Source organism: Lipotes vexillifer, unplaced genomic scaffold, assembly GCF_000442215.2.
Source record: "Lipotes vexillifer unplaced genomic scaffold, Lipotes_vexillifer_v1.1 scaffold298, whole genome shotgun sequence".
Taxonomy (NCBI): domain Eukaryota; kingdom Metazoa; phylum Chordata; class Mammalia; order Artiodactyla; family Lipotidae; genus Lipotes; species Lipotes vexillifer.
Genome location: NW_006793272.1, coordinates 1,780,779 through 1,802,866, shown reverse-complemented (window position 1 = coordinate 1,802,866; position 22,088 = coordinate 1,780,779). Strand labels below are relative to the sequence as shown.

General features: G+C 44.3%; 1 protein-coding gene and 1 pseudogene across 1 annotated transcript in view; one reads left to right on the top strand and one right to left on the bottom strand.

Moving 5' to 3' along the window:
- The first annotated feature begins 4,549 nt into the window (after window positions 1-4,549).
- The window catches only part of TRPC5 (transient receptor potential cation channel subfamily C member 5), a 139,012-nt gene continuing 121,473 nt past the window's right edge, over window positions 4,550-22,088 (top strand). Inside the window, exon 1 of the mRNA XM_007466308.1 lies at window positions 4,550-4,952. Within this exon, the coding sequence (XP_007466370.1) occupies window positions 4,575-4,952 (378 nt within the window). The 5' untranslated portion in view covers window positions 4,550-4,574. The remainder of the gene's footprint in view (window positions 4,953-22,088) is intronic.
- On the bottom strand, window positions 18,480-18,998 carry LOC103080996 (ubiquitin-like protein FUBI pseudogene; annotated as a pseudogene).

Here is a 22,088-nt window from a genome sequence, read left to right as displayed (position 1 = left end):
TGCCAAGTATAAAGGTAAAGGGTGATGGAAAGGAAACTTCCCTATAATCCATCTTCAAGAGATGCCAGAAATTCCATCATTAGTTACTTATTCCCAGAATAATGACAGAGTAGGACTAATAGCAAGCATATGGAGAAAGAATTAGCCTCAGATCTTGCAGCAAGGCTGAGGCTAAAGCTGTAAGTGAGGGTCAAACGGCGCCAGCTTTGGGGAATGGCAGAGGGCAGGAAACTAGGCAAAGTCATTACACATCTAAAGAAGCCTGCATGTAGACAAACAATATAGGGAACCCATTTTTACATCACTCTCAGCGTGTAGTGTAGAGGTGGCCATGAAACCATAAAAGAGATTTCCGGGCCTCTCCTTTTCCCTCCATCACATCTTTCATGTCCTTCTAAACATACATCTCTTTACTCCCAAGGCCACAGCAACTTTCCTAATCAAGGAATCCACATTAAGGCGTTATTAGCTATTGGCCACATGATTTATTTTTCCTTCCAGGGGTAGTTTTAGAGATGTAGTGCCTTAAAGCAAAGGAGTGACTCTCTAATAGTACATCTCAGGCAAACTTCTGGAGGAAAGATTTTTTTTCTCTACAGAGGAATACCATGAGGCTTCTCATAACACAGCCCACTGGAAACACAATAGACCAGATTAATTTCAAATGCAAGAGGTGAAAAGTAACACTAGACTCTGAACTGACTATATATCATCCAATCATACTCACTTCAAGTCACAAATTTACTGTGATTTTACTGTCCTCTCTCTTTGCTACTGTAACCCACACATCTGGCATAGAGTGAGAGTTCAACGAATGGTACTTTTTGTTGCTTTCATTATTATTACTATTAGAAGCAGTAGTAGTATTAGTGCTGCCCCAGCTGCCCCTGGGCACAGTGCCCAGGACATATTAATTATTCAGAACTGTAATAATTATTTTATTGCACTGGCTCCTGGCATAGTGCCTGGCACACAATAGGGCACCGATTGAGTTAGTTCCCTTTGTTCTCACCTTTCCCTGGGATACATTTGTCTTTGGTTTCCCCCCAAGCCGCACCTTGCTAAAGTGGGCACAGACCTTCCTGTAGCAATAATGCTTAGCCCAGCACCACAAGTGACACCATATGAGAAGACATCTAGCCTTCTCTCCCATGTTAGCCCCTTAAGTGGCAAATGGGCAACAAGTGCCTAAGGTCATTATTTTTTTATATGGGGAAAGTGAGGTTTTAAGCTATTGCCTTATAATTTTAGTTTACCTCTAGTCCCTGTATCCTATTATAGCCTTAAAAATATGCCCCCACCGCTATCTCCCAACTAGGCTACGATCAATCTCACCAACTTTGTTCGTGTGGTACCTGAACTACCCTCATATTTTTACACTAAGTTCATCCTCCAAGGGCTGGGTAACAGCTACCTTCTCCATGAAACCTTCTCTGAGACTTCCAGCCTCACAGAGCCCTTTCTGAAATCCCAAAGCATCAAATCAGTAGCACACAATTTAGCCCTTCATTCTGTAGCTGCACCAACCTCCTCAGCTAGATTGTAGCTGCTCATCAAACATCCATCTGTTGAGCACCCGTCACGTTCCAGAGCCTGTGTAAGTGCTAGGAAGGCAGGAATCAAGGTACTCCTACCCGAATGGCAGGAAGACAAACGCGCAGTTGAGTGACATTGGAGAAATGTGATCTGAGTGCCAGTGGGGAACTCAGAGGGAGATTGGCTAACTTTCTGAGGGTCTTGGGGGAAGGCTTCACGGAGAAGGGGACCTATGAGCAAGGTGCTGAAGTAGAGAGAAATTCGTTAAGTAGAGAAGGTGGGATGAAGGCACATGCAAACGCATGGTCATGAAAGGGCAACTCAGAGAACATGACTCAGTACGGCTAGAACTTGGGGAGAGATGGAGAGAGATGAGAGAATATCATGGAAGGTTTACTCATTCATTCATCAAATATGTATCCAGGGTGTGAAAAACAGGACAGATGCAACTGCGCTTGAGCTTTAAAGCAAATTGGACTGAACAGACGATTACCCAGGAAGACAAAGAAATATGTCTATGTAACTAGAAATTCTGATTAGCATCAAGAAGGAAGGGGAGGACTTCCCTGGTGGCGCAGTGGTTGAGAGTCCGCCTGCCGATGCAGCGGACACGGGTTCGTGCCCCAGTCTGGGAAGATCCCACATGCCGCGGAGCGGCTGGGCCCGTGAGCCGTGGCCGCTGAGCCTGCGCGTCCGGAGCCTGTGCTCCTCAACGGGAGAGGCCACAACAGTGAGAGGCCCGCGGACCGCAAAAAAAAAAAAAAAAAAAAAAAGAAGGAAGGGGAAAGGCTCCAATGGAGAGAAAAATATGAAGGAACTACTTTATAATACAGGGTAGTTAATTAGGGCTTCTCTGAAGAGGTGGCATTTTGTTGAGGCTTGAAAGATGAGAAGAGCTGGAGAACAGTATTCCAGGAGGTGATCCAAGGTCTTGAGGTGGGAGAAAGCTTGGCATGTTGGAAGAATCAAAAGAAGCTCCACAGGGCTAAAGAATAGTGGATAAGAGTGTAAGAGTGGCTTAAGATGACATTGGAGAGGTAAGCACAAGGCAAGACCTAGTAGATCTCAGAAAGGAGTGTTGATTTCATCACAAGAGCAGCGGGATACTAACCAAGGAGAGTGAAATGGGATCAGATTTGTGGTTCACAGGATAACTTGGGGGTGGTGTGGAAGACGATCTGGAGGGGGAGAGAATGGAGTCAGGGTAACTAATTATAAGGAGGTGGAATGGTCCAGGTGAGAGATAATGAAGGCAGGGACCTTTTCTTTCTTCTGTTCCAAAAGTGACTAGCTCAGTGCTAGGCACATGGAAGGCTTCCACTGTGTTCATATTGATTAATTAAATAAATATAAACTGAATTGGGTTGTTGAGTCTCTTTTCAGGAGGTCACACTGTCCCTTCTTTCTCCTCCCTTTTTTCTTTTTAACGGAGACAAGGAGGCATTCTACAATTAGTATTATTAAAGTAATTTGCTGTTTAGTGACAAATGCTTCCTCTAAACGCCACTTTCCTTTAGTCACTGCTGAGTTACTTCAAAGTAGCACAAGAAAATATCAGTGCTTCTCAAGACAGCCAAGCAGCACTCTGCTCTCCTGAGAGTTGGATGTAGAGAGAAATTTGTCATTTGGGCCTGTTCAGGGCAAGAGGCAACACTAACCTTCAAATACCAACTTCCCAGAAGATCACAAGCACATGAATTGCAAACGCCACTTGGTATAATATATGCCTCTCACTCTGCCAAAGCAGAGATATAATTACCTGGAAGAGTAAGGCAAATGTTTGTGGAAGCTGCATGTCTTCATCTTCTCTTACATCCAGGAGATGAGACAAGAGGCCCTTTATCACATTTCCATTTCTTTTTGCTGGCAAAACAGTTCGGTAATGAAAGACACTTAAATGGGTTCATCCAAACTCAGCCTCCAGAGGGTTCTGGAGGTCCCAAGGATGGGAGGGAAAGGAGAGTCAATCACCTAATGGGTCTGAGCCTCACCTTCTCCCATGGGGAGGGTAACCATTCCCATCTTATAGGGCTGTAGTACAAGGAGTCAATGAGGAATGTGCATGAATTTAATCTGCAAACTACAAGGCAAGAGCTCTATACTGTGATTCATTCTATGCAATTAATGGCAAAGTCTGTCTTTTATTCTTGGTCTCCCAGAGAAAGTTAAACATATTGTAGGAACTCAATAATAGGTTTTGCTTTGAAATCACTTCTGTTAAAATCTGGCTTTAGATGTGGTACATATAAAACAGGCCGTTCACTTCTCATAATTGAATCAGACAGATTCTCATATCTGTCAGCTGCTTGGTTTAGAATCATGGAGGAGAAAAATCATGAGTGGGCAGAGGGGGTAGTGGCTTAATCTGCTGGAGTCAATACCCCTTCCCCAGTGAGCAGCAATAAGAATGTTTCAGTTAGCACTACAACAGTGTTTCAGTCCAGGATCTGCATCTGGGGCAGCTGCAAATGTAATCCTACAAACTAGCACAGGCCCACAGGCCCAGGGTCCAAAGGAAATTGGCCAAAGATGAGGTCCAACTTTGCATCACCAGTCAGAAGTATTATCACGAGTATTTCCAGACAGCAGAAGGGAAGGAAGAAACTAACTTGTGCCATGTTTCAGGAGGTTTCCTCTGGGCCAGTTGCTTTAATCAGTCATTGTCTCATTTAACTCCCACAGTAGCCTTATGAGGTGGGAATTAGTGTTTAGTGTGGAGCCTGGCACAATTAATATTATTAATATCGATAAGCTTAATAGTAACAAACTGAGGCACCATGAGCTTGAGTAACTTACCTAAGGTCGCAGACCTGGTAAAGTCAGGATTTGAACCCTTGTCTTTCTGACCCAGAAGCCAGGGCTTTTTCTGCTATGCTCCTTTGCAAGAGGAGAAAGACTGTGGCTTTAAAACAGGTGAGGATTTTCCAAGTCATTAGCAAGGCCGCCTCCATAACTGGCCACTTGAGACCTGCAGGTATCTAAGAATATCTTTGGTCTCCCTCTGTCTCCTCATTCAGGTTTCTAAATTGCTATGAACCATGGCCCAGCTGTACTACAAAAGGGTCAACTACTCACCCTACAGAGACCGAATCCCCCTGCAAATTGTGAGGGCTGAGACGGAGCTCTCTGCAGAGGAGAAGGCCTTCCTCAGTGCCGTGGAGAAGGGGGACTACGCCACTGTGGAGCAGGCGCTCCAGGAGGCCGAGATCTACTACAATGTCAACATCAACTGCATGGACCCACTGGGCCGGAGCGCCCTGCTCATTGCCATTGAGAATGAGAACCTGGAGATCATGGAGCTACTGCTGACCCACAGCGTGTACGTCGGTGACGCATTGCTCTACGCCATCCGCAAGGAAGTGGTGGGTGCTGTGGAGCTTCTGCTCAGCTACAGGCGGCCCAGTGGAGAGAAGCAGGTAAGAAGCCCCTACAGCCGGGGAGGTAGCCAGGGACAACAGAGCACCGCAGGGTCAGAAGCCTTGAAACTAAGGAAGGTTATAGGCGGGCTGCAGTTGAGAAGCCCTATCATGGCAGCCCTCTGCTCTCAAGAATAGCAGCAGTGATCTCAGGCGGGATCTTAGAGCTACCCTGCATGGCCCACACTGAGTTTTACTCATTTGCTTTGTCCTTATTAGTACTTGCCCATATACCTTCAACCCTTGACCTAAAAGCATCTTCTCTGTTTCCAGAACAGTCAAGCTCCTTATACCCTCCCTACCCCCGCTCCATATCTTCATTTCCTTCCTCACTGAAAGGGGGGACAAGGAGAAACCAAACACAGACCTGAGCTTTCCCCTTCTCACCCACTCTCTCCTGAAGAGGACAGGAGGCCTTTCAACTTGAGTGCCACGGCACAGATGCAAATGGATACAGGGGCCTACGCACCTCTCCAGTTCCACTCATGTGAATGCATTCCACCCCTAGACGTTCAGGGGTTTGCCTCTGTGATTCTCCTGTCCTCTGAGGCACCTAGGTTTAACACTCTGGAGTCATCTTCGAGTCCTTCCTCTGCCTTGTCTCCATGCTCCATCCCCAAGCCCTGTGAGTTCTTCCTTCCCAATATCTTGTATTGATACATACTTTCTTTCCTCTCTAGCCCAGCTCCCACCACTGCACCTCTGCTTCTCATCATCTCTCTCCTACATGAGTGATTCTCAAAGTGTGGTTCTTGGGCCAGCAGCATTAGCATCACCAGGGGAACTTGTTAGAAAATGCAAAAGTCTCCGTCCCCACCACAGACTGACTGAATCAGACACTCTGGGGGCGGGGCCCGGCAAGCTGTGTCTCAGCAAAGCCCTCCAGGGGACTGTGATGCCCACTCGGGTTTGAGAATCCCTGTCCTAAACTAACAGGAAAACTTCTATCTGGACTCCCTGCCTCTAGCCTCTTTCTTTCTCTCAAGCCATACTGAACAATGATACTGGCTTATTCTTTCCCAGATTGCATAACAATCCTGTCATTCCTGTCCATCCTTTCAGTGACTCCAATGTCTCTTCATTAGAAGAGAAACCAGCCCATGAAGCCTAGCACTCAATACCCTTCATTAATGGTCTTTTCTAGTCCTGTCTCCCCCCTTAGTCCCTTCTAAACCCCTCAAGTTAGACAGGTCTCCTCTGTCTCTCTTCCTTTGGAGCAGAGTAGGCGCATGTAGTAGGAACAAAGAAAATACAGTCATCAAACATGGAATACCACAATACATTAAAAAGTAGAAACAGTACAAACCAAAACCAAAATTGCAAAGTGCTTAAAAAATACTGATAATGAAAACACTCAACACCAAATCTTATGCGACATGACCAAAGCTGGGTTTAAAGGGAATTCATAGCTTTAATACTTGCCTAGTTAAACAAGAAGGAATGAAAATAAGCTAGCTGATAACTCGCAGACTAGGAACTGGAATTGATAGAGCAGAAAGCAAGGTACTAGATTAAAAGTTCCTTGGGTAAAGGGCCTGAATCAACATTTAACACAGTGCCAAGAGAGAAGAGACCTTATCTCTCTTCTTCACTGCTGTATCCCAGCACTGGGAAAGTGCCTGCAATATCAAAGGCACTCAGTAAATATTTATTTTATGAATGACTAGTATGCATCCGCACTGTGCTAAGCATTTTACACGATTTAATCCTCTCAGCTACTCTGTTAGGCAGGCACTGTTATTACTGTCCCCATGATACTGATGAGACAAATTGAGCCACTGGATGGTTAAGTCAGTTATTCAAGGTCACAATAAATGTCAGAGCCAGAATTCAAACCCAGGCAGCCTAGCTCCTAACCCCACCCGCTTAACCCCTAGGCTATCCTGCTCTCCTGGAAGTCTGAGTTAAGTCTGAGAACTCCCAGCACAGGAGTTCCAAGACAGGATAGATGAGTGGAGGATGGATGACCTCTCTGGAAAGGACATGCCTATAGGATTTGGATATATAGCTAAGCAGAGAGGTGTAAGAATGTTCCCTACCCAGTCCCCGTCTCCATCCCCATCACAACTGATTTGTTCTGGGCCCCTTTTCCCTAGAGCCCCGCTAAGTGTCTGAGTGATTTCATGTGCTAATCTGAACTAAGGCTTACCCAGCTACTCTGCTCCATGATCTTGTCCACCTCTGAGATTACGTAGCCATTGGCTCTACCCTTCACTTGACACCAATCACACACTAATACATACTGCTGGTCAGCCTTACTTGTATAAATGTTTAGTCTCTGTAACTAGACTGTTTCTTAAATGTGAGGCATACTCTAATGCCCAACTGTTTCCATGCATCCCCCATCAGCACCTGACCCAGTGCCTAGTATATAATGGGTGATAAATTCTTGCTGATGAACAAGAAGGAGTCAAGAGTATCTCCCAGAAAAGCACATAGCTAGCTGCTTGAACAAGACATCCTGGACTTTCATATTCAATCCCATTTAGCTTCGGAACTGTTTTGAAAGAGGGGAGAGCACAGAGGAAATTTGCAAAGAGGGGACAAGCAATGGCAGCCCTATCTGTTTTGAAAGTAGGCCAAGTCCTTATTTGATGGCCAACCCTTTCTCCCATCTTTCCCCATTGCTCTGGCAAACGCTGAGGAAGAAAGGCGCCAGGTAAAGTCACTCGAAAGTACAATCTGAGGTATGACCTCCCCTGGATAGAAGCAGTGCTTAGCTCACAGGAATGAAGCACCACTGGTAGAATGTCAGGCATATGAAACCTGGGTGAAGCTACTGGGGACAGGCTGTTTTTCACCAAGGGCCTTTCAGACTCACTGCCAATATAAGACCTCCTTTGTCCACCGTACGTCATACTGTATATACAAACCCACAGAGCTATCAGCTCCATCCCCAAGTCTCTTCAGCAGCTTTCTCCTCCCTTTCTCCTCTCTCCTAAACCCCACCACCGGCCGCTACTAAATTGCATTTTCTTCCATTGCTCTGACAAGTGCTGTGGTAAGTCATATAACAGTAACTATAACAACAGGCTGCCACAGCGCTGGAGCCCTGCCTCTCTGGGAGATAGAAACAAGATTTGTTTACCTGGGAGCAGTCAGGGATGTGAGCAAACACAGGACTCCTGAAGGACCTTGGGTCCAGCTGGGCAGGCTACTCTCAGGAAGGCACTCTTCACACACACAGAATCCAAACACCTGTCCCTTTTCATGGGGGCCCTCCCCCAGCTCACCAAAGGATCGGGCACAGCTGACCTCCATCAATCTTGGGTGGATAAACTAGTCCCCTCTTTGGCTTTATTGAGCAAGGAGTTCGGCTTCAGGTTGGCAGTAAGACGCCCTCTGCCGTACCCTTACCCCAGCCCATCATGCTTTTCTTCTTCCTGTAGCCTATCAAAACTGCTCTCAGATAAAGACTGGAGGCTGGGTGTACATGGCTGACCCTGGCTTCAAGTATCATCCCTCACACGGACACCTGCATTTTTAATAGGTACCAAGTCTTAAAGTAAAAAGGGCGATGCTCTATCAGATAGAATTTCCTGCACCAGACAACAGGTAGAAGACTCCGTGTGTGTGTGCGTGCGTGTGTGTTATTCTGTGGTCTTCTCGCTACTCCAGAAAACCGACCCTCTTGGAAGCATCCACTCCCTAACCACTACGGCCTATTTCCTTAGGGTCAGATGTTGGCCACCTGTGGGATTTGTGATTCCTTGGGGAAAACACTCTTAAATAGTTCTCATTGTTCTCTGTAGTCTCTCAAAAAAATTTGGACTACAGAAGGCTTAATACCAGCCTATTGCTCGTCCATGAAACCTACCGCCTTTGGCCCACTGACTCCTGGAACCACTAGAGGAGCATCGTCAGCAGGGGGCGCAAATCCAGCTCCAATCCAGAGAGGAGTCTTGTGTCTGTCTATGGTCAAAACCAGCTCAAAGATGAAGCTTTGTGCATATGGAGAACTTGTCAAAATACAGATTCCTGAGCCCCCAATCCATACCTACAGAATTAGAATCTTGGGGTTTGGGCCTGGAATCAGCATGTTAATAAGCCCACCCCCAACCCGTTTCTAGGTAAGAGGTCTATGTGACTCTCTGTATTCATTTCCTAGGGCTGCCATAACAAAGTACGGCGAACTGGGTGGCTTAAAAGAAATAGATTCTCACAGTTCAAGAGGCCAGAAGTCCGAAATGCAGGTGTTGACAGGCCCGGTTCCTTCTGGAGGCTCTAAGAATCTGTTCCATGCCTTGGCTTGTAGCCGCGTCACTTCATTCTCTGCCTCCATCTTTATATGGGGTTCTCTGTGCCTTTCGTCTGTGTGCTTGTGTCCAAATCTCCCTCTCCTATCTCTTATAAAGACACCAGCTGTTTGGTTTAGGGCCCACCCTAATCCAGGAGTAACTCATTTCAACTTGATTACATCTGCAAAGACCCTTTTTCCATATAAGGTCACATTCACAGGTACCAGGTGTTAAGACTTGAACATATCTTTTGAGGGGATACAGTTCAACCCACTACACTCTCGATGAGAAATACTAGCCTAGACAAGTAGTTTTCAAACATTTTCAGTAGCGGAGTCTTTCATTAAATGAAATCCTACGGAGACGTAAAACAAACAGACCCAAGCAGAGCTGCCCTAGTTTAAGTGTAGGTCAGGGCCGAAAGCCCCACTTCTTCACACACACACACACACACACACACACACACACACACACACACCCATAACTCCTTGGCCCTGAGAAGCAAGCGTAACTGGAAAACCACTGGTCTAGAAGACAGAATGACAGACTCTAATTTGGAGTTTGAGGTGCTAGCCAGCTTGTAGCTAACAGGGTGACCTTGGGCAAGTCATAAGGTCTTTTACAAGTGACCAGTTATAGAATCACCCTACAACTCAATTTCCTCATCTATAAAATGAAGCTCACAATACCCACCCCTACCTAATATAGAGGGCTGTTGTGAGGAAGAAATAAGATAAAGATATAGTAAAGTCTTCTGAAACAAAAGTTAATGCTAGACAGAGTTCAATGACTATTATTTTCAGCTTCACTCCATCAGTTTGACTTCGCCTGTCACATTGTGTGGAGAGACCAGCTGGCAAGTGGTGCTCACCACGAGGCACCGCCAGTACGGTGACGGGGAGAGCCTCTTCTCCTGCCATGACCCCACATTCATCCCTCCTTGTTCACTGGAGTCTAAGGATTTGAGCAACAGGGAGGTAGAGCTGCTGGCCTCTGCATCAACAGCCCACCCAAGGAATTTTCTTTCTTGGTCACTTGCGTCAATGCAGGGAGGTGGCAAGAGGCTAAGCCAACCTTCTCCCCCATGGCCCGCCCCTCTGGGCTCTGCCATAATTACTCATTTGTCTGTGGCAGATGGCTCCAAATTAAAATTGGTCTCACAGATGAGCTAGCGAGATTAAGTCTCAACAACACCGATAAGTGTTTATGTCGAGATTGTAGAAAATCAGCAACAAAGCACTCCACTTACCCCTTCCCCTATCTGATCCTTGGTCCCAGGGAGAGATGGCACAGTGTAGAGGGGACAGTGAGGGCCTAGGAAAAGGTGACTGGTGCAAAAACAGGGGCCTACAGTGTCTAGCCTATAAATCTCAAGTACTCAGCAGGAGAGCAGAAAGTAAAGAACAGAACTGCACAAGTCACTCTATTTACAGGCAGCCTGGAGGAGCAGAAAGAACAGAGACTTTGGAGTCTTAGCAGTTTTAGTAGATGTGCTTCCTTGCACAAGTCACTTAATCTCTCCAAACCTCAGTTTCTTCATCTGTAAATGTCAACAATAATGGAGCCTATCTCATAGAGTTCTAGTGAAAATTAAATGAAATAATCCATGTATATTACTTAGAACGGGTGCCTGACATAGTGAATACTCCATACATGGGAGGCAGTACTGTTCCTGTTCCTACTAGTTGAAGCCATGCTGAGAACTCCCGCTGGCTAATCTCATTTATTCATTTTTAAATATGTATGAAGCACCCACTAGCACATAGTGGCTAAGAGTTCAGACTGCATGACCTTAGGAAAGTTGTTTGCCCTGATTGAGCATCAGTTTCCTTATCTGTATAATGGGGTTAATATTACCTACATCATAAGTGGTTGCGAGGTTTAAACGAGAATTATTTTTTAACATTTGGCATAATTTGTGGCACATAGCATTCAATAATGATACTCATATCATTAGAATTAATACAAAATATTATTAAGTCTTTGTTACCTGAATTGCCCAATATAACGGTAGGTATTTATCGCTATAATAATCTGAGTCACAGCTTTGATTCTATGAGTTTCGTTCCAAAGTCAAAGTTCTAGGCCAAAAACATGGGTTGTGTCAATCAAGTCAAGAAAATAAATCAGCCACTTCATTGGAAGAAAATGTCAGAATGACCGCACGGCATCATATTGGCCAAGCTGATAAAGCGAATTATCTCCTCTCCTGTACCTGTGCTGACTTTTTGTAGACATGGCCTGCTTCACTCACAGAGCAGAATCATAGGGCTTAGAGATCATTTGGTCTGAAATGACATGTCCAGGGTCGCTCAGCTGAGCTCGAACTGGCACAAATTCTTCCTGTCTCCCGAGCCACTATTTCTACCACCCCACACTGCCTCTGAGGAATCATCAGAAGCAGTAACACTTACAACAAAGCTGAAAATCAACGAAGCGACTACAAGTAGTGTCTATCTAAAACAACTCATTCATAACAGAGTTCCAGCGACTGATTCATTCTGTTCAGTCCTCTTCAGTTTTCTAAGTATGTGTGAGTACTAATCATATGCCTCATGATAAAAATGAAAGATACAGTGAGTGTGCTCAAGACATCGATAGTCTCATGGGGAGAAAAGACATGCACAGGCTGTCCAACCAGTCCGCCCCCTCAGTGGGCCTGGCCTCCTGTGTTCCCAAGGGACACCAAGAAACCTAAGCTAGTGATGCTTACCTTTCAGAAAGAAAAATACAATTATTTAAACTTGGTCCCAAGTAGACCAAGGGAGCTAGCTGCATAATACTTCACAAGGAGACTATGAAATAATCTCAAAAGCAAGTCACTAAATACAAACACATGAGGTTTTTTAGCCATGACTGACGCCCCCTCCCCCTTCAGGGTTCCCATCAGCAAAGGGCTTCCTTTCTGTAGCCTCATGCCTATGGCTGTACATGGCCCTGACCCACACACACATGTCCGGTTAGGGAGTTTCCTGTTCTCTCCTCTGCGTAGGCGGATCTCAGCTGAACAGCCCCCTCCTCCTTCACCTCACATGCGCAGTTATGTAGAGGACAGCCATCTTCTGCCTCCTTTTCACCCCAGGCTGCTCATCATATTGGTTCTTTTCAACTTACGGTTCTTGTTGCAAACTCCGTTCAAGTGTGAAATATCAGTGCAAAACTCAGCACTCCCCTCCCATCTCTCCTTCCAGCTGTCCTATCCCAGAGCACCGAATGTTGCCTTGTACTGATTCCTTTCCATATGCCAGCAACAAACATGGGACAGAAATAGAACGGTGCAAGGAAATATGTGTCACATTATCCAAAACGTGTGATGTGGACAATATAGAAGGCCACTCTGGTTACAAGTAGACAAAGAGCTTTCAGGGGAGGAATATTTGAGAAAAGAAATAAACTTTGAGCTGGAAAGGAAGAAAGGAGGGGATGGGACATTAGTCAGATGGAAGTGAATGAGCAATGACGTGGGTAGTGGGAATGATGGTGGCCTGTTCACAGTAGGTGCTGGAGTGAAGGGCTGGTGATGAAAGCAATGCCTGGGACTCTTGTTACCCTCATGAGATTAACCTCATGGAGGAAGGCCCCAGATACCTGACTCAGAGTCAGGACACTGGGTGAGGTGGGCCCTGAGTCTTATCAGAAACAGTAGTTCTTGGGCTCCTGTGCTCATCTGCCCTCCCTCTTTATCCTCTGATCCCAGTTGTAGTAAAGGAGAATGAGTGTATGGCCACTGGCTGAGCAGCCCCTTAGGCGGGACCTTGGTGAACACTCTCCACTATCCCAGCTGGTTGCTACTGGTCCTCTGATTGGCAGTTGGGGCAGAGAGGAGTGATGTGGGATGAAAGAAAGAAGCTGGACCCACTGATCACCCAGGGCCCTTTTGGACAGGTCTGCCCATCAAAAAAATATTTGTGAGGAGCTGACCATATTGATCTTTGACTCTCTCTCCTTTTATCTATCTTCTTCCCCAAATGGCACTCTCTGCCTCCTCTCTTCCAACACCTCCCCGTACTCACAGGTACAATGTCTGTGTCCCATTTTAATCTCACTGGTTGACAACTCTCTTGGTTTCCAGGATATCAAACCTACTTGATTCCTCCTCCCTCTCTGACCACTGCCTCTTAGTCTCTTTTACAAAATCCTTATCTTTTCTCTTGCTTCAATACTCATGCTGTCCAGAGTTCTGTGACTTTTCCTTTTCTAGCCCAATATCTATCAGAAGATCCATAATTTATTTTCAAAATTTCAGAATACATTTTAAATGAACCTCAAACATTGAAATTCCCTGTGTCAAACACTAACAAACACTAATTTAGCACTTACTAGGTGCCAGGCACCAGTACATAAACCTACATTAATTTATTCAATATTCACAACCATCCTGTGATGCAGGACATTACATTGGCCAAACAGTTCGTTCGGGTTTTTCTGTACCATCTTATGGACAAACTTGAATGAAATTTTTGGCCAACCCAATACTATTATCCATTCTTACAAATGGGGACATCAAAGCACAAAGAGGTTAAATGATTTTCCCAAGCTCATACAGCTAGTAAGTGGACAGACTGGGATTCAAACCTAGGCAGTCTGGCAGCAGAGTCTGTGTTGTTAATCCTCGTGCCAGCCTCGTTTTGCCCTCCAAATCCTCTTCCTCATCCGGTGTATCCTTTCTCAGGTGATGGCACCTTTACCCTTCCATTTATCCTTTCAATTATGTAGATTTGAAACCTTGCAGATGTCTTCATCTTCACTCTCTCTTTCAGCCACCCACACCCAGTTGGATACCAAGTCCCTTTGAATAACTTAATTGAAGTGAAGAGGCAAACATACAATGAGTCGAAGTGTAATGCTGTGAGAGATAAGAAAGTGCTGTATATGTGGGAGCATAGGTATCTGATCACGTCACTCAAACGACTACAGTTGCTCCTTATTTCCTGTAGAATAGAGTTCAAAATACAGGCACAGGGTGGATAGTTTGAGGAAAGAGGGTTGGTTAATGACCCCTCAAACCATGCTGAATTGTCCCTGATAAATCGAGCCTAGGCTTGGAAGGATAGTGAAGCCACCAGGCAAGACAGGATGAAGGAAGTGTTTTTTGTATCTGCAGAAAGTCTCTGGAGTCAGAAGGAAAGCCACCTTAGTGAGGGCCATCCCAGATTCAGGGACCTACCGATAAATGCACACTTTGTTACCTCTGGCAGGATTAAGTGACCCCAATCCAGCAGCTAGTCTATTCTAAGAAGTATGTCAGCCCTCTGAAGTCCTGGGTAGAGGGAAGGTAATCAGCACATGATTACCAGGGGCTTGAATGAGGGAAGTTTTCCTGGTTCACCTTGCTATCAAGTGGATTGCTATTGCGTGTCCATTAGTAAAGGAGGGCTGCGAGCCAGATATTAAAAAGGCATTGAAAGAACCTTACAAAGAAATCCAAATCAGAGAAGGAAATGAAGCCGGTCCCATGACAAATCTCTCGTGAGTCTACCACCTTTGCCTCCTCCCCAAGAAAAGGGGAGTGATGACCCATAACAAATACCTCTAAAGCTGGAGAGTGTAATTTCCAAATACCCCTCTGCTCTTCAAGGGCAACCTGGAGTGATTTGATGTTTGTGACATCATCAGCTCCATTATCTGTATCAGAATAGTGGATAGAACTTTGGGGCTGAAAATGACCTCTAGAAATCCTCCGATCCATACTGTCGTCATCGAATAGGCAGATAGTTGTCTCCCCACGTTCTAGTGGGCCTGCAGCGGGAAGGCTTCTATTCCCACTGAGACACCTGGTGTTTAAGACAGTTTGGGCTTTGTCTACCCAACCAAAATGAATATTTGTCATATTTACTTTCTCCCCTCCCTTATTTCTTAACTCTTAAACTGGGGTATGAAATTATTCAAGTATCAGGGTCCAAGGTCACCACCACCCTTCTCCACATCCCTTTGTTTATTTTGGAGTTTTTTTCTATAAAAGTAATACTATAAGAATTAAAAGAGTATAAAAGCATGTGAAGAAAAACATCCCATTTCCACTCTCACAAGTCATCACTATTAGTGATATAGGTATGCCCTCCTAGGTATTTTCTATGCATATTCAAGCAGAAACAAATATACACAAACACACACACACACAGACATCTCTTCCCAAATGTTCTGCAACTTGTTTTATTTTCCTTAGCAATACACTGTGGACATCGTTCCCTGTGAGGAGATTTATATTTATTGTATTCTTTTTAATGACAATACTGTATTATATCATATAAATGTGCCTTATTTATTTAACCCGTCCTCTATTAATGAACATTTAAATTGTTTCAAGGATATTTAGGTTTTAGTGTTTGTTTTTCTAAACAATGCTGTGATGAATATCCTTGTATATATGTCTTTGAACACTTGTGAGATTATTGTCTGTAAATTCCTAGTAATAAGATTATGGAATCACAGAGTATGTGCATTATTTAATTTTGATATATATTGCCAAACTGCTCTCCTACCAACAGTATGTGAAAGTGCCTGTTTCTCACATCCTTGCAATCACAGACTGCAAAAAAAATCAATTTTAAAACATCTTTGTCAATCTGACAGGTAAAAAATACTATCTCATTATTGTTTTACATTTGAATTTCTCTTATTATAAGTGGTATTTCACATCTTTTCATATGATAAGTAATTTGTTTTATTTTTCTGTGAATCAACTGTTAATTTTTAAATTAATTTTTATTGGAGTATAGTTGCTTTACAATGTTCTGTTAGTTTCTGGTGTATAGCAAGGTGAATCAGCTATACGTATACATGTATCCCCTCTTTTTTGGATATCCTTCCTATTTAGGTCACCACAGAGCACTGAGAAGAGTTCCCTGTGCTATACAGTAGGTTCTCATTAGTTATCTACTGTATACATAGTGGTGTATATATGTCAATCCCAATCTCCCAATGCATCCCACCACTCACTTACCCCCTTGGTATCCATACATTTGTTCTCTACATCTGTGTCTCTACTTCTGCTTTGCAAATAAGTTCATCTGTATCATTTTTCTAGATTCCACATATAAGCAATATTATATGATATTTGTTTTCCTCTTTCTGGCTTACTTCACTATGTATGACAGCCTCTAGGTCCATCCACATCTCTGCAAATGGCACAATTTTGTTCCTTTCTGTGGCTGAGTAATATTCCATTGTACATATGTACCACATCTTCTTTATCCATTCCTCTGTTGATGGACATTTAGGTTGCTTCCATATCCTGGCTATTGTAAGTAGTGCTGCAATGAACATTGGGGTGCATGTATCTTTTTGAATTATGGTTTTCTCAGGGTATATGCCCAGTAGTGGGATTGCTGGGTCGTATGGTAGTTCTAGTTTTAGTTTTTTAAGGAAACCTCCATATTGTTCTCCATAGTGGCTGTATCAATTTACATTCCCACCAACAGTGCAAGAGGGTTCCCTTTTCTCCACACGCTCTCCAGCATTTATTGTTTGTAGAGATTTTGATGATGGCCATTCTGACTGGTATGAGGCGATACCTCACTGCAGTTTGGATTTGCATTTCTCTAATGATGAGCGATGTTGAGCATTCTTTCATGTGTTTGTTGGCAGTCTGTATATCTTCTTTGGAGAAATGTCTATTTAGGTCTTCTGCCCATTTTTGGATTGGGTCGTTTTTTTGATATTGAGCTGCATGAGCTGCTTGTAAATTTTGGAGATTAATCCTTTGTCAGTTGCTTCATTTGCAAATATTTTCTCCCATTCTGAGGGTTGCCTTTTGGTCTTGTTTATGGTTTCCTTTGCTGTGTAAAAGCTTTGAAGTTTCATTAGGTCCCATTTGTTTATTTTTGTTTTTATTTCCATTTCTCTAGGAGGTGGGTCGAAAAGGATCTTGCTGTGATTTATGTCATAGAGTGTTCTGCCTATGTTTTCTGCTAAGAGTTTTATAGTGTCCGGACTTACATTTAGGTCTTTAATCCACTTTGAGTTTATTCTTGTGTATGGTGTTGGGGAGTGTTCTGATTTCATTCTTTTACATGTAGCTGTCCAGTTTTCCCAGCACCACTTATTGAAGAGGCTGTCTTTTCTCCATTGTATCTACTGTTAATTTTTTAACCCGTTCTTCTACTAGAATCTCCATCTTTTTCTTACAGTTTGTCTAAACTCTTTGTATATTAAGGTCATTAGCACTTTGTTCATTCTTTAAAAAGGTTCACCCTGATGTATTAAAAAAAACAATGATTTACCCTGGGTTTTACAGCAAGTCTGCAGCAAAGAGCAAAGTTCATTTGTATTCTAAATCTTTTAACTCTTCTGCATAAAAGTACAGGGTTGTTTTAAGTGACGCTTTAAATGTCTTAGTGTCTCTCTCTGATGTAAGAGAGCTTGGGTGAAAGAGTATTCATGCTTCGTCATTCTTTTATCTTTAAGTTTCCAGTTTAGTGCTTAAGTATCTTCGTTAGAAGGAAAGAAAGTCAATATGGCTGTTTTAGCTAGAGTTTGCCAATGTGTAGACACATTTGTGTCTAAAAACCAAACCTATTTAGTTTGTAACCAACAGCCCCTGGCTGTTATTATGTGGTCATAATTCACAGCTTTTGCTAGCCAAATAGCCTTCCCTTGGCCTACTGAGGGGGTACACAGTGGTGCGCCCTGACTTGACCTTGCTGTCATTAGTTTTCTACCTTCCCTGTTGGGAACATGATTTCTTTTTTCCAGTGTTAAAGTCTCCATCATTTTAATAAGAGACTGCTGATTTCTAAATTAGCTGGTTCCCACTTGTAAACCAGGAAGCCCAACAAAGTGGGCTTGCATATTCTGCCATCATTACTAAGCTTTTCTGGGTAATAGCTTGTCTGATTAGAATGGAAAGTGTTCTCTGGACCCTGGAACTTACTTGGGAGAAAATGCCATAGGTCTTATTTGGGGGCAGCTATTCGAATGAGCTAAGCTATCTTTAACTGGAGATCGTTCTTTGGTCATTCCCACTACTTTTTCATTTAAACTACCTAGGAGGAAGCCTGAATTAATAGATTCAACTAAACAGTTCAGGTGGTAGTATCATTTCTATGCCCCCTGGTCTTCAGGATTGGAGAATTCAATCTAGCAACCAGACCGAAGACTACGGTCTAACGAGAACACTGAGCTAGCACTCTCAATCCTGAGCTGCTCCTTTAGAACCAGATTGAAATATTTCCTGAAAGACCCTTAAGCATCTGTAAGCTGGTCAGAGGAGCAAGGACCCACCTTGTACCTAGAGGGAATGAACCGTAAGATAGGAAAGCATTTTTTTTAACAGCACCAAGTGGCTTTGTTAGAAAAAAAACGGTATCACAAAGGATTCACAAGTTAGCATTGGCACACCCTTCTTGCCAAAAGTGGGCACAACATTGATGAAGCGACAGTTGTACTACACCTGCCACTTGACCCAGCCCATCAGCGTCTCCTTCTCCTCTCACCACCCCTCCTTTTCATACTTTTTGGCCACTTTGAGAGTCTTGCTTCTCACTTTCCCAGCACAGGCCAGGGTACAATGGACTTTACCTCCAAGCACGTGGCTAGTTACTTCCAGGGTGGTCAAGGTCTCCACCCCATGCTGGCCAAGGGTAGCTTCCATAGGCATGCCTGCCAGGAGCACCATCTGATTTTCCAGGGTGATGCCCTTCAGTGAGCCTCCAAGAGCCTTGATCTGAGTAACTGTCTCCTGGCTAGTCGGCTGTAGGGTGTGTAGCTCCTGGACACGAACAAAGAACTGTATGTTGGCTACTGAATCCACTGCAGCCACCACTGCTGCTGCCGCAAAGACGGAGTCAAGAAACAGGAGGGAGTACATCCTCTTAGCCTGCTGTGTGCCACATCACTACCTAGGAAAGCATTCTCAATAAAGAATTCCATACTAGAGAGAGCAGCCCAAAGGTGCTGAGGAGCGTTTGATGGGGAAGAAGGAAGTGTGGCCACCCAATTTCAAAACCATGATTTCAGCAGTGGAGAGAAATGAAAACTGTTTTGAAATTGTTTTAAAGCTACTTTATAAACCCACATCAAATAGGTACTGTGCCTGACACATAACTGGTTTAGTAGAGAGGCAAGAATACAGAGCCCCAGTATATATAGAAACCACAGGGGAGTTCACTAATAACTCCACAGGGAGTGATGCCACTGATGCATTTCTAGAATAAAACCTCTGGAGTTCTGGTGGATATCTGTTTGGCTGTGGTCCACATAATCATAGAATCATCAGGATTAATTGAAACATAGTGGCAATCTAGTCATTCTTCTGTCACTGCAACCAATCCAAGGTATAGTAATCTCTAGCCTCTGAAAGAGTTCAACACCCCCATGTTAATTTGATGGAACAGAAGCTTGGCAAGGTATGAAAGAAGTCCCAACACAATTCTGTGCAAGTGTCAGTTGCCCCAAATTCTCAAATGTGTGTCTGGGGCCTCCAGAGAGTCTCGAGTTTATGAACGAACAGTATCATGAGACCACAGATGTAGGAGAGTTAGCTGGAAGCTAAGCCTCCTCCTTGCATACCTGATCTACTTTGCTGCGCTTTCCTGACAATAGACAAACAGTCCCCTGTGTCTACAGAGCCTTCTAGGAGCTGGGTGCTGTTTCCTCCCCAGCTAGAAATCGGGGGTAGAATAACCAAGCATCTGGGAGCCTTGATCACTACCACTCTTGCAACTTTTCGTCACTCTTTGAGATTCTTAACCCCTATTGACTGAATATGAAGGAGAAAATTAAGCAGTAGTGAATTTAGTTTGGAACTCTGTCCCTTCCAAGGCCTCCTTTCCATTAGCCCTGGCCTGCATTCCTGAAAAGGTGCTACAGAGGAAAAGACTTCCTTGCAGCACTAAGGTATCTGGTTACATGTGTCTTTCAAAGAGAGGGAAATGTTTTGCAAGTGGTTGAAAGGTCTTTTGTTTGTTTGTTTGTTTGTTTGTTTGTTTTTGCGGTACGAGGGTCTCTCACTGTTGTGGCCTCTCCCGTTGCGGAGCACAGGCTCCGGACGCGCAGGCTCAGCGACCATGGCTCATGGGCCCAGCCGCTTCCCGGACCGGGGCACGAACCCGTGTCCCCTGCATCGGCAGGCGGACTCTCAACCACTGCGCCACCAGGGAAGCCCTGAAAGGTCATATTTACGTTGAAAATATCTTTGCCTTTCCAAGTTTCAGATTTGGGGCATGTTTGACTTCAGGGAAATAAGGACAAGACAGCTGATGTTTTCCTAATTCAGCAGAGAGCAGCACATAGCTTACTGTTCTCAAGGGAAGATAGCAGCCCACACTTAGCATGCAAGCATACTGGGAGAAAAAGAGGCAAGAGGCAGTAGCAGTAGGGTTAGAAACCCAGAGTAGCTCTCCCTTCTCCCATCTCCAGCCAGAGGCAACCAAGCTGCTTCTCCTTTCCTTGGTCTGTTCTGACAAGAACAAAAGGCAATCCGCTCGAGAAGGCACGATTGACAACACAGCTGCCAGTTCAAAGGAATACAATTAAAAGTAATGTGTGAAAGAGGGAGAAATTATTGGGGGGGGGGGCCATTTTTCTTAAGTTTTTCCTCTCGAAATGTAATAGAGGGAAAATATATGAGTAAATGCATTACGTTACATGGATATTAGTAAACTTTGTCAAAGACTGTGTTTGGAAAAAAATCTTGCTTGCACTTGATGATGTCCACGTGATAGGCACGGTTTCAATCACAAAATGATTTAAGCTGCTTTTCCTGTCAATCAAAAGCTACGTATTCTTTTTTAAATATGCTCCCATTTATTACTATGACCCAGGAATTTAATCCTGGCCGTTGAATACCAAAAAATCAGCCTCTCATTACGATGTGTGCTGCCATGGTGCCTGCTTTTCCGCTAAAGAAGAAAGAGTCCTGCTGAGATGTCTGTGCTAGCTCAGCTTAAGCTTCTTGGCATTGTCCAGGCTCAAGCTTCTTTTCTCAAAGGCTTCCCAGCTCCAGCCAAGCCCTGCTGCAGAGCAAGGGGCTCCTTGTTGCATGGGTGTTTCTGAGAGAAGCCACTCAGAAATTCGGGGTAGAGAGTTCAAGAAGAAAGAACCTAAATACAAAATTCCCCCAAGGTGCCTCCAGCAGTACCAACCAATAAAACAAGTTTCCTGCCATGAGTGTTCATTGTCAGTTTGTCTCACGTTTTCCCAAAACATCCATAACTCATGGAGTTTCCATTCTGATGATAACCAAAGGAGCTATGTTACTTCCATGAGATGCATGTGCCTTGACCCCTTTTCAGTGGTGCTGAAGATAATAGAATCAGAGCACCATGCCATGGAAAGGTCATCTCCATAATGACCTGTCCAGTTTCCTGCCACTGTAGCCCTTCAGTACCACCACCCCCAGATGAAGACCCTTCATTCCCATGGGTGACTCTTCTAGTACAGGCTCTGGGACTAATCCTGTTCCTAGTCACAGAGACTCTCAGAACTGGAGGCCAGCAGCTCAGCACTTCAGTACCCAGTCAGCTAAGCTGCTGGTCCCCTCTGAATCTTGCATTTTTGGTAGCTATGCCTGAGCCCTTGCCTTGCTGCCATGTAACCAAGCCTCTGCTTTACATTCTACTTTAATGGTTCTAAACTGTGGGCAATTTTGCACCCCAGGAGGACTGTTTGGCAATGTCTAGAGATGTTTTTGGCAACCAGCAAGGCCAGATATGCAAAATTCAACCCTGCAGATAGATGCTTTACCTCTATTTGGAGACTTGGAAAATGGAAGATAGTTGATGACCTTATAATGTTTCCTTTGCTGAAAAGATCAAGGATAGTCATGTAAAGAAAAATTAACTTCCTCCCTCCTCAGGGACTATGCCCACATTTTATTTTTATTTTTTTTTTCTTGCGTTATGCGGGCCTCTCACTGTTGTGGCCTCTCCCATTTGCGGAGCACAGGCTCCGGACGCGC